Below are 21090 nucleotides of genomic sequence, written 5' to 3'. Positions count from 1 at the left end.
CAGTCGTAACTGAAAAGTAGGCCACGAACGTGAGGGGCAAGCTACCGAAACAAAACACCCTGGACAGACAGCCATACATTTATGAACACTGGACGACACCCCGTGTGAGGTGAAATAAATAACGTGGGTATAATATAAACCGTCTCTGTGGTCTAGTGGTCTGCGTGCCTGGCTACAGATCCAGAGGTCGGGGTTCGATTTCCGGCTCTACCAGATTTTTCTGAGAAGTAGTGGGTCTGGAACGGGGTACACTCGGCCTCGTGATAATAATTCAGTAGCTATTTCAAAGAAATTGTGGCTCCGGTATAGAAAACCGAAATAAACGGCCGTGGGGATTCGTTGCGCTGACCACGCGACACCCTCTATTCGCAAAAGTTGGTACTAACTTCGCCTTCAAGCGGCGGTCGCTCGGTCGGTATAGTTCGTTTGCGGACTAAAATCGCGGAGTTTTTTTGTTGTTTTTTTATAATAGAAAGTTTAAAGGATTTCTAGTTTTACCCTGAAAAGAGAACTACAACCTGTGATTTTAACACGGACTAAGACAGTGTAGCAGTTTTAACATAATTTAATAAATATTTGTAACATATCAAGACCCCTGAAGATGGCTGTTTGGGGCCGAAACATGTAGTGTCAAAGTGTATAATGTTAAACTAAAATTAAAAAGTGAATAAACAAGTGTTGCAATATTGACGGACGATAAATACATGGAGGTTAAGTTAAACAATTGCAACAGGATGCTGAAATACAAAAACACAGATTCATGTTTGTTCAAAAGAGGCCATCTGGTGTTGCATTAATTCTTGCTTGGTTATTGTCAGTATCATGACTAGTAATAATAGTAATTCAGCCGCCCACGCAACACTTCTTATTAATTTGGGTTACAGCACACGTTTCGACCCTTAAAGGTTCATCTTCGGGTGTTTCCAGTTACATATTATTAATTACTGGATTGCAAAGTGAGATTCCTATATTCCTGTTTACATACACAGGCCATAAACAGCTACACTCATGTTTATTTACATAATATTACTGGATTTTGACTCATAGGAGACTAAATATTAAACTTAACATTTTTTTAATAAGGTGAAATTAATTTTAGAATTCCTTTAAAATTAATTTAAAAACTGATTTAAAAATCGTGAACTGTGATCGGCTCTGTGTCTTGAGCTGTACACGTCGTTCAGCCTTCTCAAATTCTTCTATTATTTGTTGTGTCACCTCAGTGTGCTGTGTTGAGCTGCAGTACACCTCGCTTAGCCTTCTCAAATTCTTCTATTATTTGTTGTGTCACCTCAGTGTGCTGTGTTGAGCTGCAGTACACCTCGCTTAGCCTTCTCAAATTCTTCTATTATTTGTTGTGTCACCTCAGTGTGCTGTGTTGAGCTGCAGTACACCTCGCTTAGCCTTCTCAAATTCTTCTATTATTTGTTGTGTCACCTCAGTGTGCTGTGTTGAGCTGCAGTACACCTCGCTTAGCCTTCTCAAATTCTTCTATTATTTGTTGTGTCACCTCAGTGTGCTGTGTTGAGCTGCAGTACACCTCGCTTAGCCTTCTCAAATTCTTCTATTATTTGTTGTGTCACCTCAGTGTGCTGTGTTGAGCTGCAGTACACCTCGCTTAGCCTTCTCAAATTCTTCTATTATTTGTTGTGTCACCTCAGTGTGCTGTGTTGAGCTGCAGTACACCTCGCTTAGCCTTCTCAAATTCTTCTATTATTTGTTGTGTCACCTCAGTGTGCTGTGTTGAGCTGCAGTACACCTCGCTTAGCCTTCTCAAGTTCTTCTATTATTTGTTGTGTCACCCCAGTGTGCTGTGTTGAGCTGCAGTACACCTGGGCTTAGCCTTCTCAAATTCTTCTATTATTTGTTGTGTCACCTCAGTGTGCTGTGTTGAGCTGCAGTACACCTCGCTTAGCCTTCTCAAATTCTTCTATTATTTGTTGTGTCACCCCAGTGTGCTGTGTTGAGCTGCAGTACACCTCGCTTAGCCTTCTCAAATTCTTCTGTTATTTGTTGTGCCACCTCAATGTGCTCTTATTACCATGCTCAACCTTATTGAGGACTAATGATCATATTTTTATATATTTTTCCGTAATGGCTGGATCCATGGTTAGTGCTGTTTTTTTGTATTGTCTAGTATGTGTGGTATACTTATTGCAACAGGATGCAGACAATAAAATATCAGATAATAGGATGATTAATGAATGTGGAGCAGTTTGTGGAATGAGATTTGGCAGGGGAAAGCAAACTACTCACTACCTGAGCGCCCGGAGAATGTTAACAAAAACAAGCTATTTAACTCTTGGTTGTGTTCCTTTCACATTCAGACCTGTAACCATTACTGGCACAGGGGTCATCAGGAAAGTATTGGGAAAAGTTGTCACTATTATTATTATTATTATTTTTATTATTATTATTAGTAGTAGTAGTAGTAGTAGCAGCAGCAGCAGCAACATAAACGATGTATGTTGTCTTAATGATAGTGTCAGTGATGGAAATTGGTACAGTGTGGGTGGAAGCCGTGATGACCTTGGCTGCATAGTGGCGTTTCTTCAGTTGCAAACAAATTGAAACCACGAAGAATTTACCTCACAGGGGTTAGTACATTTATTGCAATAAAAATGTTCTGTTATGAAGCAAAAAACAGATCGTCGATAGGATTCATCAGATTGCCATTGTGCCATTTAAGAATCGTTTTCTGGCGCCTCTGTGGTCTAGTGGTCAGAGTTCCTGGTTACAAATCCAGAGGCCCCCTGTTCTATTCCCGGAGCTTCCAGATTTTCTGCGAAGTAGTGGGTCTGGACGGGGCCCACTCAGCCTCGTGAGGATAATTGAGCAGCTACTTGAATGGAAAGGTAGCGGCTTTGGTCTATAAAACCGAAATTAATGGCCGTGAGGATTCGTTGCCCCGACCACGCTGCACCCCATATCTGCTAAAGTTGGCACTAAATTCGTCGACAAGCGGCGGTCGCTCTGTCGGTATAGATCGCATGCGGCAGTCCACGGAGTTTTTTTCTGTTGCTGTGAGAGCTTGGAGTTGTCGTTTCATAGCAGGGCGAAGATAGTGCACACTGAATTACTATTAGCCAGTGACTGCAGCGAGTAGCAACATGAATCAACCCAGATTTGTGAATCAGTAATACAGTGTTTATTCAGGCGGGACTGGCCAGTTATGTGAATCACTTCCTCCCTTGAGTGTGTCTTCAAGGTTAATAGAGTAATCCACAGTTTCCGTATTTTCTGTAGAGGTTTCTGCTTCCCAGCTCTCCTTAATCAGCCTGTCTTCGTGTCACAATTTCCACACATTTTGGAGTGACGTGGAAGTTCAGAGAGTATGTTTGTACCGCTGTAAGTATATGCTACACCTTTGATTTATGTTGCTGCGAACCGACCAAGACATGAAAACAGTGTGACGCCCGCTCGTCCAGTGTCACCTATCACAAACCAGACAAAGTTATACTTTCCTCCTAGTGGATTGATGTTAGGAATGTGGTGTAGAGTAGTACTGAGTAACATGTATTTGGAATCGAAACGCGTACAAAATATCATCCTGTACTCGTATGGCACCCCAAAGTGTTTTGATGTTGAAGGTTTTTGCAAGTTAGCGATGGAGAAGTCTGCATAAAAATCGTGACAGGGTCATTGTGTGGCTGGAAGGCTTAGGTCAATTGAAAAAATCCCCTGACTTCATCTGGAATCGAACCCGCGACCTTCCGGCTTGTAGCATAGTACGTCAACCAACTACGTTACCGCCTGTTACATGCTCTTCATACACGTACAACCACATCAAAATGTTTGTAAGCGCTAACGGAATAGAAACGGTGCACTCGTTTGTGCAGACTACTTCACACATTAACCGCTCAACAGTTCGTTGCTTTAGTAACCCGAAAGAGCATAACTCCGCAGTTGTTTTAAATGATCGCATCACCAAGTTTTATCATTCAGAGCGACCGCAGCGTTAGCCATGCACATCGCGTTCACCTTGAGAGCCTCCTGAAAATCGTTCGGCCGCTCAGGTGGGACAGACAGGCGATCTTCGCGTCAGATTCCTACTGATAGCGGACTCGACAAATCAAGAGTCTCTATGTATTTAAAGTATTCTTTACTATTCCGCCTGTAAGATATTCAACATGAGCATCAAGCGAATTGTGCGTTGTGTGACGGCCATATATATTGATTTATGGTTTCGGTCTCAGGAGCTTTCTAGTTCGTTACGATCCAGATTTCCCTGCAAGCCCTGAGGGATTTTCTAGGATAATGTTGAGATTTAGGACCGATTTCATTCCCTTCATCTTCAGTGAACTGTCAGTGATGACTGGGCATGTCTTCGTTTATTTACGACTGTGGGAATAGTTCTCTGTTTCAGAACTCATCTTTTTTTGCTTTCCTTACGCAACCACGTTTCACTTAAGTATCATGCTCAAACACTCGCTATAATGTTCATTTCACATAAGTCATTCAGACACTGGAAGTAACGCGACTAATCGAATGTACAGTATCAGTCTGTGCGGCTCGAGTCGAAGTGAAGATCGTCTATTTTTCCCGCCTGGGTGACTGAATAATTTTGGGGTATCAGACAGTTGCCTTGGAGCGTACATATACGCGAAATTCAAAATTATTGTCTGGTTTTCCGTGGACTAGGAAGGGAAATCCCCGGCAATAATTTAGGATCACCCTGTATATAAGTAAACAGTGCGTTTTCGGAAGAGGTTATGAGACGGGGCTGACGTGAACTACAGAACAATAATTATATAATGTATTGCTCAGTTTGTTTCCGACGTTTAGGAAATGCTACTACGTAATACGTTTTAGGACATTCATTTCTAGTAAATCACTTCGGATTTTGTTTCCTTACATTGGGCAGTAGCTTAAAGCAATCTTGTAAAAGGTAAGGTAAAGTTGTCTGTGTGCCTGCTTAGTTAAGCACTATGCCATGAAGACATGGGAGAGTGGAGGTTCGGATACACGGCCAGGTCGCGTTATCCCTGGGGAAAAAACCCATTACCCCCACTGAACGGGAGGCAGGGTGCCCCAGGGCCGGCTCAGACGCAATGGAGAAGAGAAAAATATCTTGCCGCTGCCGAGAATCGAACCGTGGCCGTCCGTCACATAATTACGAAAATATTTGTTTTTTGTAGTGTGATGTGTCTGCATATGCACCTTGTTAGGGCATGAGCGGTTGAGTGGATTTTATTCATATTTGGCATTTAAGAGTTTACCCATCCCACATATAGGACTGTGCCGGCGAATGTGAGGATTACAGCTCGAATAGTGGCCTTCCAGACGGGCCCCAGAGTGACAGATTTCTCGAAAGCGGCTCTAACAATTATGATTAGATTTCGGTAGTGTTTGGAGACCATAAGCCAAAAATAAAACTGCATAGGTGGTATATTCTGCTCTCCAAAAGTATTATTGCAGTTTAAAATGGCTGCGCAAGTTTTGTAAAGCTTCCAGCATGGACATGAGCAAACGATGACGTTGTTGTGAAGGTGTGTTTAAGTGCCACATATAAAATGTAAAATATCCTTTGATTTCCAGTGAAACTGCTGGAAGCTACAACAGGTATTTCGAGAACGTCGGATATAGAAAGGATAATATTTCGACAGTAAATATGCAGATTACTTTATATTTCCAGTTCATCTCTTAAAAATAATTTCTCCATCCCGTTTAGGATAAAGAGTATAGAAACCTGTTTTGTAATGTGGTTGCGTATTGACCATGCGATGTTGCAACCTTGGAACGCCTGCGTAGTCCCACCAGCTTACAACGTTGTTGCTGTAAGACTAGTATACTTTTTTAAATGTCTATTCAGCCATGGTTTCTCAAATGTTGGGTCATGCTGTAAAGTGAAGTCGCCGAGTTCTCAGGAATTGTCATTTAAAATATACTTCAATCCAGGCATAGTTTTCGCAGGTCACTAAATTTTGATGATGGTGCTTTCGGGAAATATGTGTGCAGCCTGCAAAACAATTCAATTTGGGGGTGGGGGTAGCGGCTCAAAAGCATTTTATAGATAAGCGTAGACAAGTGATTTTCATGCAGAATTCAACACGCCACCCTCAAATGGTTCGCTGGTTAAACGAACTGCACGGAGCAGAGTTGATTTAGCGAAATGATGGTCTCAGTTAAGTAATTACGAGTATCCGCATTTCTGTCGAACCGGAAGGTTTATTGCGGCGTTCACAAGGACCTGAGTGTGTTGTCTCCAAGGAATGGCGCGTCCTCAAATTTCAGACTAGTAGACGACGACCTCTGTGTATTAGGATAACGGAATGTAGTGAAGAAACAGTCAACGACAGCCGACAGGGCTTTAGGAGCATTGCCGCCGGAACTGACCACCCTGTTAGACGTTACACAAGTCCACGGCTCATTAGTTGCCATCGCCATACTACGGACTTATACAATACGGGCAGTACATTTATGCCTAGCGAAACATTGTTTAAATGGTTGCATGATTTTTAATTGCTGTTTTTACCGCATTTGCGTGATGGACGGTGCACTGTTGCTCCTCAAGGGAGAGGACACTTGAACATTTAGTTCGTAACATACCGAAAGTTGCACATTCAGCCCTGCTGCGCCATTCTTGTAACGAAAACGAGCTGTTGTGTACCCCGCTGAAATAACGACCGTATTACGCTGCGCCTTTTGTACTGCCTGCACTGCTTTTTTCAGTGGCTCTTCCAGCCCATTCGGGGCCCAGTCCTATTATCAAATCCCGTAATCATTTTTCACAGACGGTAGGACTCCTTGGACGGGGGATCAGCCCGTCGCAAGTCCGCTACTTACACACAGGACAACACAAACACAGAATAAACGAATACACACCAAACATCCATGCCTTAAGTGGGATTGGAACCCACGATCCCAGCGTCAGAGCGAGCAAATACAATTCATGCCTCGGACCTCGCGGCTTCTGCGATCCGGCGGCGCCTGTACTATGGTATTGCATAAAGACAGAAGGTTGCTAGATAAGAATCATGGTATTTCTGGGTGCATGCTTTTTCTATGTTGTTATTGTTACTAATACGAAGGTTCTTCAAGTTTCTAAGGACATACGAATTAAATGAGAAGCCATTATAGTAAATGTAACTTATTTCTTACACTGAAGCGTAATTATTTTTCAGCACGATTCCCAGGCACATCGATGCATTTTTCCTATCTTGGTAAAAGTTTTGAACATTTCATGAAATAGAGCTCCTGCATTCGCCGTCGTTCGCCAAGAGCCATTTCCGCTTCGTTATCGTGAAATCGGCGACCTCCCAAGTGTTGCTTCAGAGGCTCAGACAAATGGCAGTCCAATGGGACAAGGTCAAGACCAGTCAAGACTGTAGGGTGGGATGGTCCCAGAAGTTTCCAGCTCGGTTAATACAAACGTTTCAGGCTAGGAACCCTTATTTAACAGCCCTCGTGTTAAGAATGTCAGGTCAGGTAGATGCAGTGGATTGGACGTCATCGAGCATACTGCGCAGATGGTGGTGATTTGCCAACCGCGCTCGGACAAAAAAAGGGAACATCCACAGGCGCGAATCCAAGTAACCGTAATACAAAAGATTTAGTACATGAAGGTAAACGGCATTTCTTATAAAAACATTTTTTTCCAGAGTATTTTTGTGACATTTGTGAAATGATGGCTTCTGCAAACATGCCATGCAAGAAACTGAACAGTAAACATCGCCGAGATTTTCTGTAGACGTATTGTAAACGCAGCATGCCACGGTCAGTGTATCTGGATGGATGTCAACTACTGGGTCCTTGATTCGAGAGAAATTACACCCCAAAATAGGGGCACGATGGGTGGAACTGCAGAATAATAGGTTTCCGGGCCGAGATTTGATACCTAGACCTCACGAATACGCAGAAGGAATGCCAGCTATTCGACCGTGAATTCGGTTTGTCATTGTCGCAATCAAATTCCAGAGAGAACATGTCTGCCGCCTTGTGGAACCAGTCGGACATTTGCCAAGTACGCAGCCGAAGGTACAGTATAGGTTACGAATAAATTTAGAGAAATATTTGATTGAAGATGCGCCTAAATAAGTGGTCATAGAATGCTTTAAGTACGTAAATTAGGATTCAGAAGCCGGTGGGCACATCATTCGATACTGTAATACACTCTACCGCCAAAATGTTGAGAAGCGAAAGAATTCAGTGTCGTCATTCGAGACACGTGTTAAGCAGATTATTTGCACGGTTTGCGGATGCAAGCGACACGAGTCGAAGCATTTCCAGTGCCGCTGATTCAACCATATGAGTAATATAAAACTCCGTGGGAAAGGATCGTTCTGTGGTGAATCGACAATCGATAGAGCTGTGTTACAGCTCCACTTGAATGTGCTGAACTCTGTAAGAAGAATGTGGATAAATTGTATGCTGCATAATTCAGTATAAAATTACAAATTGTTACCTTGAAGAAAACCTCAGAACGAATTTTAAAACGGGGAATGACGTGGATTTGTGTCAGTTTTGAACAAGCATTTCCATCTTTTGTCTTCTCCTGTAGGACGCACGAAGAAGCGTAGAAAAACAGATACCGATGTTTCAAGCAATCCGAACTTTAGTGAGCCCCAATAGCGTAACCAGATTTGACCCCAGATTGGAAAACAAGAAATTCACATACCAGTGGTAGAATGTTTTCTTTTTCCTTAACACGTGTATGCACACCAAGCCTCCTATACAGTTGGTAAGCGGGGGCAAGCAGGCTGAACGTGAAGACGGTTCACACGCACATAGTGTAGACGGCTTGGTATGCGTGGAGCAATACATAAGTGTAGGACCTGTTATACCTATTCAGAGTGTTTTCTTTTATTGCTAGTGGGGTGGGACTAAGTCCCTTGTACTGCGGCCACTTCTGGCCTATTGTACCAGCCCCAGATGATAGGTAAGGGCGATTGTGGAGCAGTTGGCGGAATGAAGATTGGCAGGGGAAACCGAAGTGCTCGGAGAAAACCTGCCCCAGCGCCACTTTTGGCAGGGGAAACCGAAGTGCTCGGAGAAAACCTGCCCCAGCGCCACTTTGCCCACCACAAATCCCACATGATCAGACCTGGGATTGATCCCGGGCCGCCGAGTTGGGAAGCCAGCGACTAACCGCTTGAGCTATGGCGCGTATTCGGAATGTTGCTGCTGCGGAATTCCTGTTCAGAATTACTGGGGATTAGGACTTTGTCCTTCGCCCGGTATTCAAAAAATTAGAGAATACAACGTTGTGTTGTCTGATTTTTTGGAATACCGAACGGTGTACGAAGTCCAGAAACCCAGTGGTTCTGAGTGTTATACACAATCGTCCAGAACCCTTTAGAATCTTCCTGCTGCTGTGTATTAAATTGGCAGGTGATAAAATGCTCCGGAGAACTTTAGGTATAATCAGAACCTTTCTTACATATTCTGGAAGAGAGGGTTTTCATTTTTTGTGGCATATCATGCCGAATGTTCTCACCTGCAACTAGTGCAGAGGTCGAGAAACGCGGATCTATACATCCGCTCCTCCATACGCCTTCATGATGTAGTGCTTAATTAGTTAAGCACAGGGACAACTCTTACATTTTTTTTTTACCTTTACCATGCCGAATATAGATCCGAACTTCGATGCTGTTTTATGACATCGTGTGTGAAATTTGAAGGCAATGTAGCACCTGACGGTTTGCGTGCAGTTTCATGGATGTAGCTTAAGGCGGAAGTGCATGCAAGCAGTCCAACGAAGTTCCTACATAGTGTGAAGTGCTCTCTGTGTTTCGGTTTCGTAAGTTCTCCGTGATCCCTTTTCCAGGGATGTCGAACGAAGTACTGCTAATAAAAATGCCATATGTATTTACAGGAACCGGAATTATTGGCTCTTAACCCTTTGAAGCTAGAGAATCTAAATAGCTCCCACCTCACAGATAGCATAACTACGATCAGTCGGCAAATGCTCTATACGGAAATAATCGCTAATTAAAGAAGAGCTCTGTCTTCTGGGATATAACGCCGTGTAGTTCATTGAAAGTGAGCCGACGGTTCGAAGGAACATGTCTTTTTCATCTTCAGGGTCGAAGAATAAGCTGAGCAAGAAACTAGCGTGAAAGCAGTCGGCTGACTTTAACAGGCTCACGGCTTTATATCCCAGAAGATAACCATAACCACTGCCGTGAGAATCTCAAATAGATGTTTACACCGAGAAACTGACGATATTTGTAAATACACTCAGAGCGCAGAATGCAGAGTATTTTAATGTGAAAGAAAGTTATACTTTCTAGTAACCACCATGTTTTAAATGGTGTAAGAAATATTGCTCGTGTAACTGCTGTATAATCACGACGCTGTTGTGTGTGCGGACTATGGAAGTTTGACGCGAGCGGACTCTGTAGTTAATCTGTGTAACTATTGACCTGCAAAGGGAAGCGCATGCGCATCGATAGAGCATGCTGGAGGGGAAGGGGACCATTAAGGCCGGTAAAGGCGTTCTAGCCAGAAGTTTTTCTCCGTTGGTAGAACTTGGGCGATGGTGGTAGTGGTGGATGGGCGATAAAGAAATTAACGGGAAATACCAGACAGAACGTTGGAAATTTGTTGAAATATTATTATGCATTAAAATTCTGCACATCCGTTGACTTCGTGAGTGGGTAATACGAAGTATAATTTATTACACACCTGTTACCAAAGTAGCGTATTGGAATATCCTTGAAATGCATTAGGTTCAGATATTTATCATTACCTAGATTGAAGTAAATTCAGTGTACGACGTCAGCATTGTTTTCATTCTGACATGTATGTGGCTTTAAGGAAACAATTATTGATGGAATGTTAGCATTTAAGTAGTGCTGTGCCGTGTATTTGCAGTGTAGGGCGTACGTGCCGCATGCGACCTGCGCTATGGTGGTATTTTGAGCGTAGCCGGTTTGTGTAGGGAAGCGATAAATTGTAGACAGAAGAGTTCTTCAAGAAAGTAGGTGGTGTATTATGTCTGGACTGCATATGTAACTTAGTTTGTGTGTCGTGGAGCATATGTTCGTTTCGCATGCATACCTCTTTTTTTTTTAGGTTGAAGACTTAATTCTAGTTGCGACATTTCTTTCGAACGCGCCTTAATCTTGTTTGTACTGTATGAATAATATGCAAATAATACCATTAATGAACAGTGGTGTCTTATCTTTTTTAAATGGTGTACAGATCATGAGTATTATATGAAAGACGCCAGATTTCAAGTAGGCTGGTGTAGTGGTAACGCTCAAGGCTTGAATACAAGGGTCCTTGGTTCGAGTCTCGGCAGTGGCAGAGACTGACCTGATCGAGTTTTTTTGGTTCGTCACAGCCCCACCAGGCAAATGTCGGGTTAATACCTCTGTTGGGCTATGGTCGCTATGCTTAATATTACACCATATACGCAGCGCCGTAAAATAACAGTACAGAATGTGGATTAGGTTCTCTGCGACGTTTATATCGCGAATATTATCCCCTCGAAATAGCCGAATTGACATGATTGCATTGTATTTTGTGTAGCTGCAGCTCATCCCTCCTCACGGTGATAGTCTGGTATTAAAGAAGAACGAGTTAAGTAATTTTCACGCAAGGTGTTCTTTTGTGATTTCAGCATAATATGCGCTGGAACCTTATCAACAGTTTACCTCCTCCTCGTGGTTCTGGTGCTGATGATGAAAGGAAGCGTGTAAATGAACACGACGTTACTCATCAACAGCGATTGATTGCTGAGAGACTACGGCAAGAGAGATACTATCCCCCTGGGGTGAGCCTATTTTTCTTTAAATAGTTTGGGGTGTTGGTGTGACCAGATATTACTCTGCAGGTGTTCCTTATTGCGATTTGAATACAGAATGTGCATGTGTTTGTCAGCGGTGGTATAATTTTTGTTATGTATATGTGTATTTATTAAAGTTTCTCGTGCCACAAGAATTTTCCCCACCTAGATGGTTTATTATTATTAGTGGTGGGCCCATCACTAGGCATGCCTGAAATTTCATGGTGAAGTTGAGCGTAAGTGTGCATGAGGTCACTATTCCTCTATAAAATCAGTTGTTGTTATGTGAGAGCATGTGTGTTGCTTGTTATCGAGCACGACTTTCTCAAATAATTGGACAAGTCCTGAGGGATAGGAAGGCCATGAAAATTTTAGCACATGAAAGGGTGTATAGTACAAGGGAACTGTTTAAAATCAAGCGAAAAATTGCTGGATCCAAAGAATAAAAGAGAAACTAAAAATGCTTCAGCTACCACTGAGCTTACCATTTTTTATTTCTTACTTATTGCTTTAGTTCTCTGCAGTGATTTTTGAATGAACACATGCATCACAGAGCCAAGAAGTTGAGACTTCTTTAAGCATTGAAGAGTTTTATTCTCATTTGTCATTGATGATAATTTGACGAGTCTCTGGAGGCTGCATGATGCAGTGGTAAATAAGGGCCCCTCTTCAAAGCAAAGAAGGACCAGGCGACAGATGCAGTGGTTATATTAAGGGTCAGTAACAAGGCACATCATTTTGTGGCTTGTGGTAATGCCATTCTTGGAGATTTGAAGCATTTGACTATTTGAGCAGGTGTGAAATGTTACTTTGCAAACATTCTTCTGAGGAATAAATTATATGTAGTTCAGTTTTCAAATGAGAACCAAAATACTACCCACATAGTTTCAGTAACTCGTAGGCAGTAAGTAAATGGATAGTTATCAGAGTAATGATTTGAAGTTTCCATTGTCTGGAAGTGAAACAAACTTTATTTTGTGAATTTTGTAGAATTACTTTGCCAACTGTAGAGCCATATTTCACAGTACAATTGGTGATAAGTTTTATCATATTAATTGTAATTTTATTTTTTCTTAGCCAGAAGCTCAGAGTGTCATTCTTTTATTTCTTTGGGCAGTAACCGATTCTTGGGGTACACGTTAGCGTAGTTGGTTGAGACACTGTGCTACAAGATGGAAGGTCACGGGTTCAAATCCCAATGAGGTCATATTCTTAACTGTTCATTGGGGATGTATCAGTGGTTTTGATGGTAACCTTCATACAAGAGGCCATTTGAAAGTTTCCTTGTGCTTGTATGTTGTAGGAAGTTACATTTGGCTAAGAATTCCTCTTATGGAGATCACACCATGTAGTATAGGCCCAGCTTGATTCTCTTCTTATTTTACATTACAGTTGCAATGATAGTTTGTGGTCACTGCATATATTCATCCATTTAACATGTATAAAATGTAAATAATCTTGCTTTTATAATTTCTCCATACATTTATGCAGCTTGGTGGAAGGTATAGTTATGAGGGGGTTCTGGTGCCATGGAAGAGGATTATGCCTTATGTGTGACCTTTGTTTTCAGGATAATTGAATTCTTTAGTTAGTACATGTAACACGCCTTGAAGCTCTCTCTCTCTCTCTCTCTCTCTTGGTCGTTGCAATTACTGAAACCCCAGAGTTCTCACTGGCGTTGACGCGTGTGTGCGCGCGCGCGCTCCCTGTTTGTGTTTGTGTACTCTGCACCAGCTCCCTCTATTAATGACTGTTCCAATCGTGATTATGCCTTTATATTCAACACTGTTAAAAGGGTAACATTAAAACAAACAGCCGAAGGTTTTAACTTCTTTTTTACTTTCGGAAACTTCTGTTTTCCAAGTGTGTCTGTGTGCGTGATGACTAGCTTTAGTTGATTTTCTGTGTGTTAGTGTTTTAGCATTTCATGCAATGGCAAGGGCCAGTCATGGTGACCACACGGTCTAAAGCATGAACTCTCTTGGCCCCCTTGAACTCTGGCATCGTGAGTTCGAATCTCACTCAAGGCCTGTTTTTGTATTGTTTTCTGTGTGTAGGTAGAGGCCTTGCTATGGGCTGATCCCCCATCTAAGGAGTCCTACCGACTGTGAAACTGAAAAGGTGGCTAAGCCCTGATAAAGGGCTATAGAGCCATAATAATAATAACAAAATGTCTACAATGTGCTTAGGAGTTTCTAAGCGTCTGTTGATTCAAGTAAACTAGGAAGAGAACCCTGAGTATTGATACATTTATATGGACAGGTTTTAAATTGCAAGTATTGTCGTAGTGTGAAAGTGTAATACTGTTGAAGCTTTGTTCCTGAAATGCCCATACATGGGCTAAACTTGCTTATTATTGTTTGAAAGATTACTATAGCCTATTTTCTGTGTCTGTTCAGGTGCAGAGGCCACCTAGTGCACCAAAGGTAGAATACCCACCACCTGCCCATTGTCGAATAAGTGGTGGGAAAACATCAGAAAAATCAGCTGGCCATACAGTGCTACCCAAGGCAGAGCCAACTTTTAACCTCTTCGGATATCCAGCATACCATCCTGGAGGGTTACTTCCCCATGACAGTGGCAAAGTAAAGCAGGAACAGTTGAAAGGATCCCCATCATCGGGCTTAACATCTTTAGTGACTACAAAAAGTGCATCAGCTTCAATGGGATTAGATAGGGAAAGAGACGTGATGTTGCCAAACCCACCCCCGCTTATGAGTGATATTAAGAACTCTGTAATTGTTAAAAACGAGGGAAAGAGCCCTCACCACCCCCATGATTCTTCAAAGGTGCCACCATCACATTCCCCGAGTCCAAAATTAAGGGCAGGAGACATGGTGACATCACAGCAGCCTCATTACCTCCCTCCAACTTCGCTGGCTCAGCATAAAGCAGCGTATGAGTATCGAAGCCCTTCTCAGTCCCCACATCCCCTGGCTCCACGGCATACGCCTAGTCCTCATCATGCTCACATAACATTAGAACCACAGAACCTTGCTGGTAAAGGGCTGCAAGTACATCACAGGTCCAGTCAGCAGTCAAGTCCTCACACAATTCCTCACCGCCAGTCACCACATGCAATGCAGCAACAACAGCCACATCCTTCACCTCCAGAACAGAGGTATGGTGGAACTAGTGGACCAAGTTCCCTACCCTATGGTTCTTCTAAGACTGCAACCGTGGGGTCATATCCCTACCCATCCCCTGTGGGGCATGTTACCACAACACATTATCCACTGCCAACAGGTGGAAATGTGACAGCTTCCTCAAAACCCAAAGTGAGTAGTCCAGCTCCGCCACATATCTATGGTAAGCCTGGTATCACGACTGGTACTCCAGTGTGCCGTGCTCAAGATACAAATGTCAACTCTGGTCCTTTACCTTTAACATCTAAGGCTCCTCTCACGTCATCTGTTTCGCCTTCACCATACCAGCAGATATCACCCCATCATCATCCTCCTCCCCCACATCAGGCACCTGTAGGCCTTCCTCCGCCTCCAGCTCACACCAGAGTTGGAGAAAGTAGGGGAATGTTTGACCGAATGTATCCTGGTGGCACAAGTCTTACTGTGAAACCACATTCACAACACCAAGGATCTTCCCCGCCTTCTGCTAGTGCTGCTCCACTCCCAAATCCTCATTCATCCCCGCTACAGATTCCTCATCAGACACCAGGGCACCACCACCTTGGTATGACTCCTGTTTTCCAGACACAGCCACTGGATCTTGGAGTGTCATCTGATCGGGGGAGCAACAGAGATGACTTGGTTGGTTCTCCCAAAAGGAAAGGTGTACCGATTCATCATAATCCAAGTGTTGTGGATCCAAGTAAGAAACGACGGTGTGATCAACAGAATCTTCCTCCACAGCAAGTAATGGCACAGGGGACACTGGCACAGCCATTATTGTCTCGTGTAAGTGAGCCGAGTCCTCTGATTGCCAGTGCTGCCACCCCAATAACTACAGTAGTAAACACTGCTGCATATTGTACTCCTGCAGCAACGACTCTGATGGTCTCTCTCTCACAAGAACCTTTACCAGCAAACACAACAGTTACCACAAGCCCAAACACTATACTAGCAAGAACAGGATCTGGAGATGGCTCTGTCAGGTCCAGCAGTCCAGGGGTTACAGCAATTTTTCCTATAGCAGAAACAGGTGTGGCTCGGCAACAGAATAACAGCCCGGTACCCCTCATGCCACCCACAAATTCTAGCAGCCCAAACTTACCTGTGCAACAACCACCAAATTCCCCTTACACACCAGTGAAACCACACCCTCCACCTAGCAATGTGGATTCAGACAAATCAAACAGCCCTGGTCCTGTTCGACCAACCACAGGCAGTAGTTACCCTGTACATAAACTCAAGAAAGCATGGCTTCAGAGGCACTCGGGAGAGGATGGAACTGAAGACACCACTGGGATTGTGGGTAGTGGCTCATGTGTGACATTGCCTTTAAATCTGGGTACAAATTTATCTGGGACAGGAATAAATAAAGATAATGTTCATAGTGGTGGTAGTAGTAGCAGTAGTGTTTCTTCTCTTCAGACTGTGTTGTCTTGCAAAGGGAAGCCAAGTCCTAACAAAGGAAATAACCGCAAAGGACCTGTGCCAGCAGGTAATAAGGATGGAAGTGGAGTTACATTAAATGGACATGCGACAGATATACCAACTTCCAAACATTCACGTCCTGATGATTCATCAAGTTCAGATCCTGAACATAAGTCTCCTCCTAAGAGGAAGCCACCCAAAGTGAAGCGGAAGAAAGGTGGAGGTGCTGCAAGGAAAGCTGCAGAGGAGAAACGCAAGAAACTGACGCCTGTGGCAGTGCACAGTGAGAGTGGTAGCGACAGTGACAAAGAGAGTCTGAGTGACAAAGATTCAGACAGTGGTGCTAGTACCAACCAGAGTGGAACCAGTGGCAAGAAGTCTGCAAGTGGTGGGGGTGGAAGTAGTGCAGGTGGAGGTGGAGGAAGCAAGGAACCTCGTAAACGAGGACGCAGACCAAAATCATCAAAAAACGATCGAGGTGAGGAGCCGCGGCAGAAGAAGTCTAGGGATGATCCTCCGGCTCCACAGCGTGATCCTTTTCGCAAACCTCCCATAAGCCAGTTGAAGAAGACGGGTGAGAGTTTTCTGCAGGATGGTCCATGTCATGAAGTGGCCCCCAAGCTAGCTAAATGCCGTGAGTGTCGCTGGACACCCAATCAGCGTTCCAAGAACATGCCTAATATATTCTGCCGCTTCTACGCTTTCAGGCGCCTGCGTTACACCAAGAACGGGCAGCTAGCCATTGCAGGGTTCTCGGATCCACACAGGGATGCTGCAGAGGTAGCGCACAAATTTTATGTCCTTTTATTCCATTGCTTTTTGGTAGTTTCTTGTTAGAGTTCTAGAGGTGAGTCTTTGTAGTCTTAATAGATCATTTTGGAATGTTATGATGAGATGTTTTGTTACAGGAAGATTTGAAGCTGTGGCTTCCATTGCCTGACAGTCCACCTGCTGACCTAGACCTTGAAATGTCAAGATTTCTATTAACTCAAGTTGGAGATCAGTTCTGTGATTTACTTGAACAAGAAAAAGAGTCCATAGCTGTTCATATGTCAGAAGGTCTGTTCTGTTGTTGAATAAAATAACCACATTCCTCAAATCTTGGGTGATTACTGCAAACTAATAGATTGTTCAAATTTCAGAAAAAACCATTGCTTGGAAGAGAGTAGTTCAGGGTGTTCGGGAGATGTGTGATGTATGTGAAACCACCCTGTTCAATTTCCACTGGGCATGTAACAAATGTGGGTTTGTTGTCTGCATTGATTGTTACAAGGTAAATTTTATGAGATTTGTTGTAGTGTTAACATGGCTTGGAAGTTTCATATTTTTTTTTTTGTTTTGTATTGATAAGGGTTTGTTTCAGAATATGAGAACTGCATGTATGCAAGGTTTTTAAAATTGTAGTCAAGTCATGGTTGTGAATCCAGAGATTAGAGAATTGAGAGGAAAGTTAATATGCTACTTGACACTAACATATCCTGTAATTGAGATGTCACACCATTTGTATACAGACATACACAAATCATTTGTTTCTCGATGACTTCAGTATTCCTACATTGTTTAAGGTAGATGTCGAAAAACAGCTGATTTATTTGGTGTGATTCTGTGATCTTGGCATGTGGTGAAGTTGTAAGTAATCATCTTGTTTGTTGTGTGAAAATACCGAGGAATGTTTAATAACAGAGAGCTGTAGTTTTAAGACCTTACTACATGCATATCCCCAGCCTGCATATGATGAGACTGTAAACTGACTACACTTGATGTCTTGAAATGAGCTTTTTACCCGTCTGATGCATGGCAAGATAAAATAAATTTGTGTGTTTCTGGGTTGTTAGTAAAGACAATGTTACACTAACATAGATTTAATTGTTTTGCAGTTTATAGATGTTAATGATGAGTTATGTTACATTTGTATAAAGATGGAATGTTTCCTTTCGCTGTAGGGTCGAAAGAATGGCTCGATCAAGATTTGGGGTGAAGCTGGGAAGGACAGAGATGAGTTTTCATGGCTCCTTTGTACAAACAGACAGGCTCATGAGCAGGAGAAATTAATGTTGACCCAGATAATTGCAGGAGATTCTCTTCTCCAGTTGGGAAGGAAAGTGCATGATGTACGAGCGTTGTGTTGCATTCCCCAGTATTGTGGTTGCCCAATGAGCAAAGATATTCCACACAAGTCAACAAATGGCATCTGCAAGGTAATTATCACCCTAGATTATAAACTACAACCACGGTATAATTTGGGTTTCACAGGAGGCCAGGCAGGTACATTATTATGAAAATTGTACTTATTGTCCAGAAAGGTTGCGAAACTTATTTCACTCATCTATATACGCCTCTGTAATGTTTTCTGATCATTGACATTGCTGTGGACGTACAGTTGTTCTTGTGTTTGATTAAGGACCACGCAGTGGAGGTTAATCTTAGCACAAAATGGAGGCAAGTGATTATCTTAATGCCGGAACTGTTTTACCCATTGGGAACAGCATGCTTGTACCATTTGGGTAGGAAGCTGGGTGGGCTGTAGAGATGCTGGCCAAGAGAGGGTATCTCTTTCTGCTGGGAATTGAACCTTGATGCTCCGGAGCATGTCCAATGACTGAGTCTCACTGACTCTCATCATCACTTAGGCGTGGCTATGTAATACTGAGCAACCTGTGCCGGTCTAGAGGGAACTCCTGGGACCGTGCGTCCTGTTCACGTTGAACTCTCCAGAGGTTTGACATCTTTATATAATAAAAATCAGATTACTTCTATATAACCTGATATCTTGGACATTTACAGATATAGTATATGATTATGCCTCTTCAGAATTTTTCTTTATCACCTAACTTTGCTGAAAATTAGTCCAAATTAATATTTGTCATATTTTATACCTATGTGTAGTATTCATTCTGACCTTGAAATTTGTAACATTTATTAGGCCTGTCCACGCATTTAATTTTGAGGCAGCTTGAACTATTTGTGCAGTAGTGGATTAAGACAGCTTGATTGCTGGGTACAGGATAAACCATGGCCAGAACTAGGGAGAGCCCACAGTAAACTGTAAATGTTCTTTAGGTGCTGTGTGTAATAGAGGTATTAACCCTTGATTATCCTTCCAGTTAAGTTCAGTACTGTTTTACCACCAGTTACTGAAAGTATACTTGGTATGGGGTAGCCTTTAAACCTTTGAGACAACTCTTTGAGTTTGAAGCATATATATTTGAAGAGGGGGATGCTACTTTTATCTGTAAATTTGTTGTGTTGAAAATGCAGTTAACTCAACTCCTGTTCTTGTTCTGAGCCTGCCTTACAAGGTTTCTATCTGAGGATGAGAAGTTCTCTTGAACATCCCAGCTTAATTAACACTTTGATTTCTTGTAATTTTGTTTTTCAAAATAAACCACCAAATGGTAGTAGGTAAGCATATGTCTTACTACATGCTTACATTTAAATGAGCTTTGATTTTTTGTGTCTGTTTTGGTCAGGATTTGTTGAAAGTCTTCAAGAATGAGCCCCTGAATGGCATAATTAAACAGGAAAAGAAAGAAAAGGATTCTGAGGGATCAGACAAGGAGAAGAAGAATGGGGCAACAAATGGAGCTGTTGTGAAGCAGGAAGACCAGGATTCCCCCCTTAACTGGTTGGCTGATGTTGCTCTGTCCAGTGAGGACAAAAAACCATGTGAGGTAATTGAAATTGAGAAACCTTGTAGGGTGGGCAAAGACAAGCATGGGAAGCATGGGTATAACACATTGTACAAGGACTGTCCCAGAGTCATTTAATGTAGTCATTGATGGGGCAGCATGGCTCATCAAAGAAAAATATCCTGATTGAAAATGTAGAAGATGGATTGGATTAGTGTTCTCTTTGAATATGTATTCATTTGTGTTTAACGCTGTTCTCGTTTCATCCACACAGTATCAGAGTAATTTTACATTTTTCTCACAGTGATACATATTTGATCAAAGTTGTAAAGACTCCTCGTTGGCATATTTATTTCCTGTTGGAACTTGAAGTGTCCCCGGGGCTGCTGGTGTTGTAGGATAAGGTGCCTTAGCATACATATTTGTAGGGTTGTATGGTTTTTAGGGGTTTTGGTCTGCTGCTGATTATGCAAGAGTTGCAGCAGGCAAATGAAAATTCACATATTGGAAACTCCTTATGTCAGTATCCATCTGTTGAATAGAATTTTCCAAGAATACAGCAGGGTACAATCAGCAACATGTATCATATGCAGTGGCTTTCAGGATTTAGCTGTGTTGTATATTTTAGATTTTTAGCGTTTCATCGTACATTACGTTTACCATCTTCAGAATTCATGAAGCACAAAGAGTAAGTACATGGCTGTGCAGTGGGCGTAAGAGTGGTGAGGTGAGGTGTGCTATCAAGTGAGCTAAGAAGAAGGGCTGTTGGAAAATAGTGAAGCCAGACTACCCAGTTCATATCCGTCTTATGTTTGAAGTTGTGGAGGTGTTGGACTCTATTGATAGCTTTCCTGATGATGGGATGGTGTTGTATGTTCACAGTGGCCTGTTTTATAAAATTTGTTGGTTGTCACCTGTAACATCAGATTTGATAAAAGGGCAGCCTAGAAAACATCCATGTAAACAGGTGAACCATTGGAGAAGTTACTGGAAAAAATTCCCCCAGAACTTAAAACTGTGAAGATCAATATAACCTGGCTGAAGACTGGCTTAACCTACTGTTCTTCATAACCATGTGATGTCTTAATTGAATAGTATCACACACCTACCCTTATTGCAACTGTGAAACCTATGTTGGTCCACTTTTCCTTCCACCTCATCACATCACAGGTAATGA

At 42.5% G+C, this 21090-nt stretch overlaps 1 protein-coding gene across 3 annotated transcripts in view; it reads left to right on the top strand.

The window, feature by feature from the left end:
- Positions 1–21090, top strand: part of LOC111864611 — a 629006-nt gene that overhangs the window by 592844 nt on the left and 15072 nt on the right. For 2 of the 3 annotated variants that reach the window (XM_023851979.2, XM_023851978.2), the window contains exons 10-15: positions 11567–11719; positions 14131–17064; positions 17193–17343; positions 17427–17557; positions 18228–18482; positions 19755–19955. In XM_023851979.2, coding sequence (XP_023707747.1) covers positions 11567–11719; positions 14131–17064; positions 17193–17343; positions 17427–17557; positions 18228–18482; positions 19755–19955 — 3825 coding nt within the window. The remainder of the gene's footprint in view (positions 1–11566; positions 11720–14130; positions 17065–17192; positions 17344–17426; positions 17558–18227; positions 18483–19754; positions 19956–21090) is intronic. The other variant, XM_023851980.2, reaches the window with a different exon arrangement.

Source organism: Cryptotermes secundus, unplaced genomic scaffold, assembly GCF_002891405.2.
Source record: "Cryptotermes secundus unplaced genomic scaffold, Csec_1.0 scaffold7, whole genome shotgun sequence".
Classification (NCBI taxonomy): Eukaryota; Metazoa; Arthropoda; class Insecta; order Blattodea; family Kalotermitidae; genus Cryptotermes; species Cryptotermes secundus.
The sequence above is the reverse complement of the archived record's forward strand: the minus strand, read 5'-3'. Positions and strand labels throughout refer to the sequence as shown.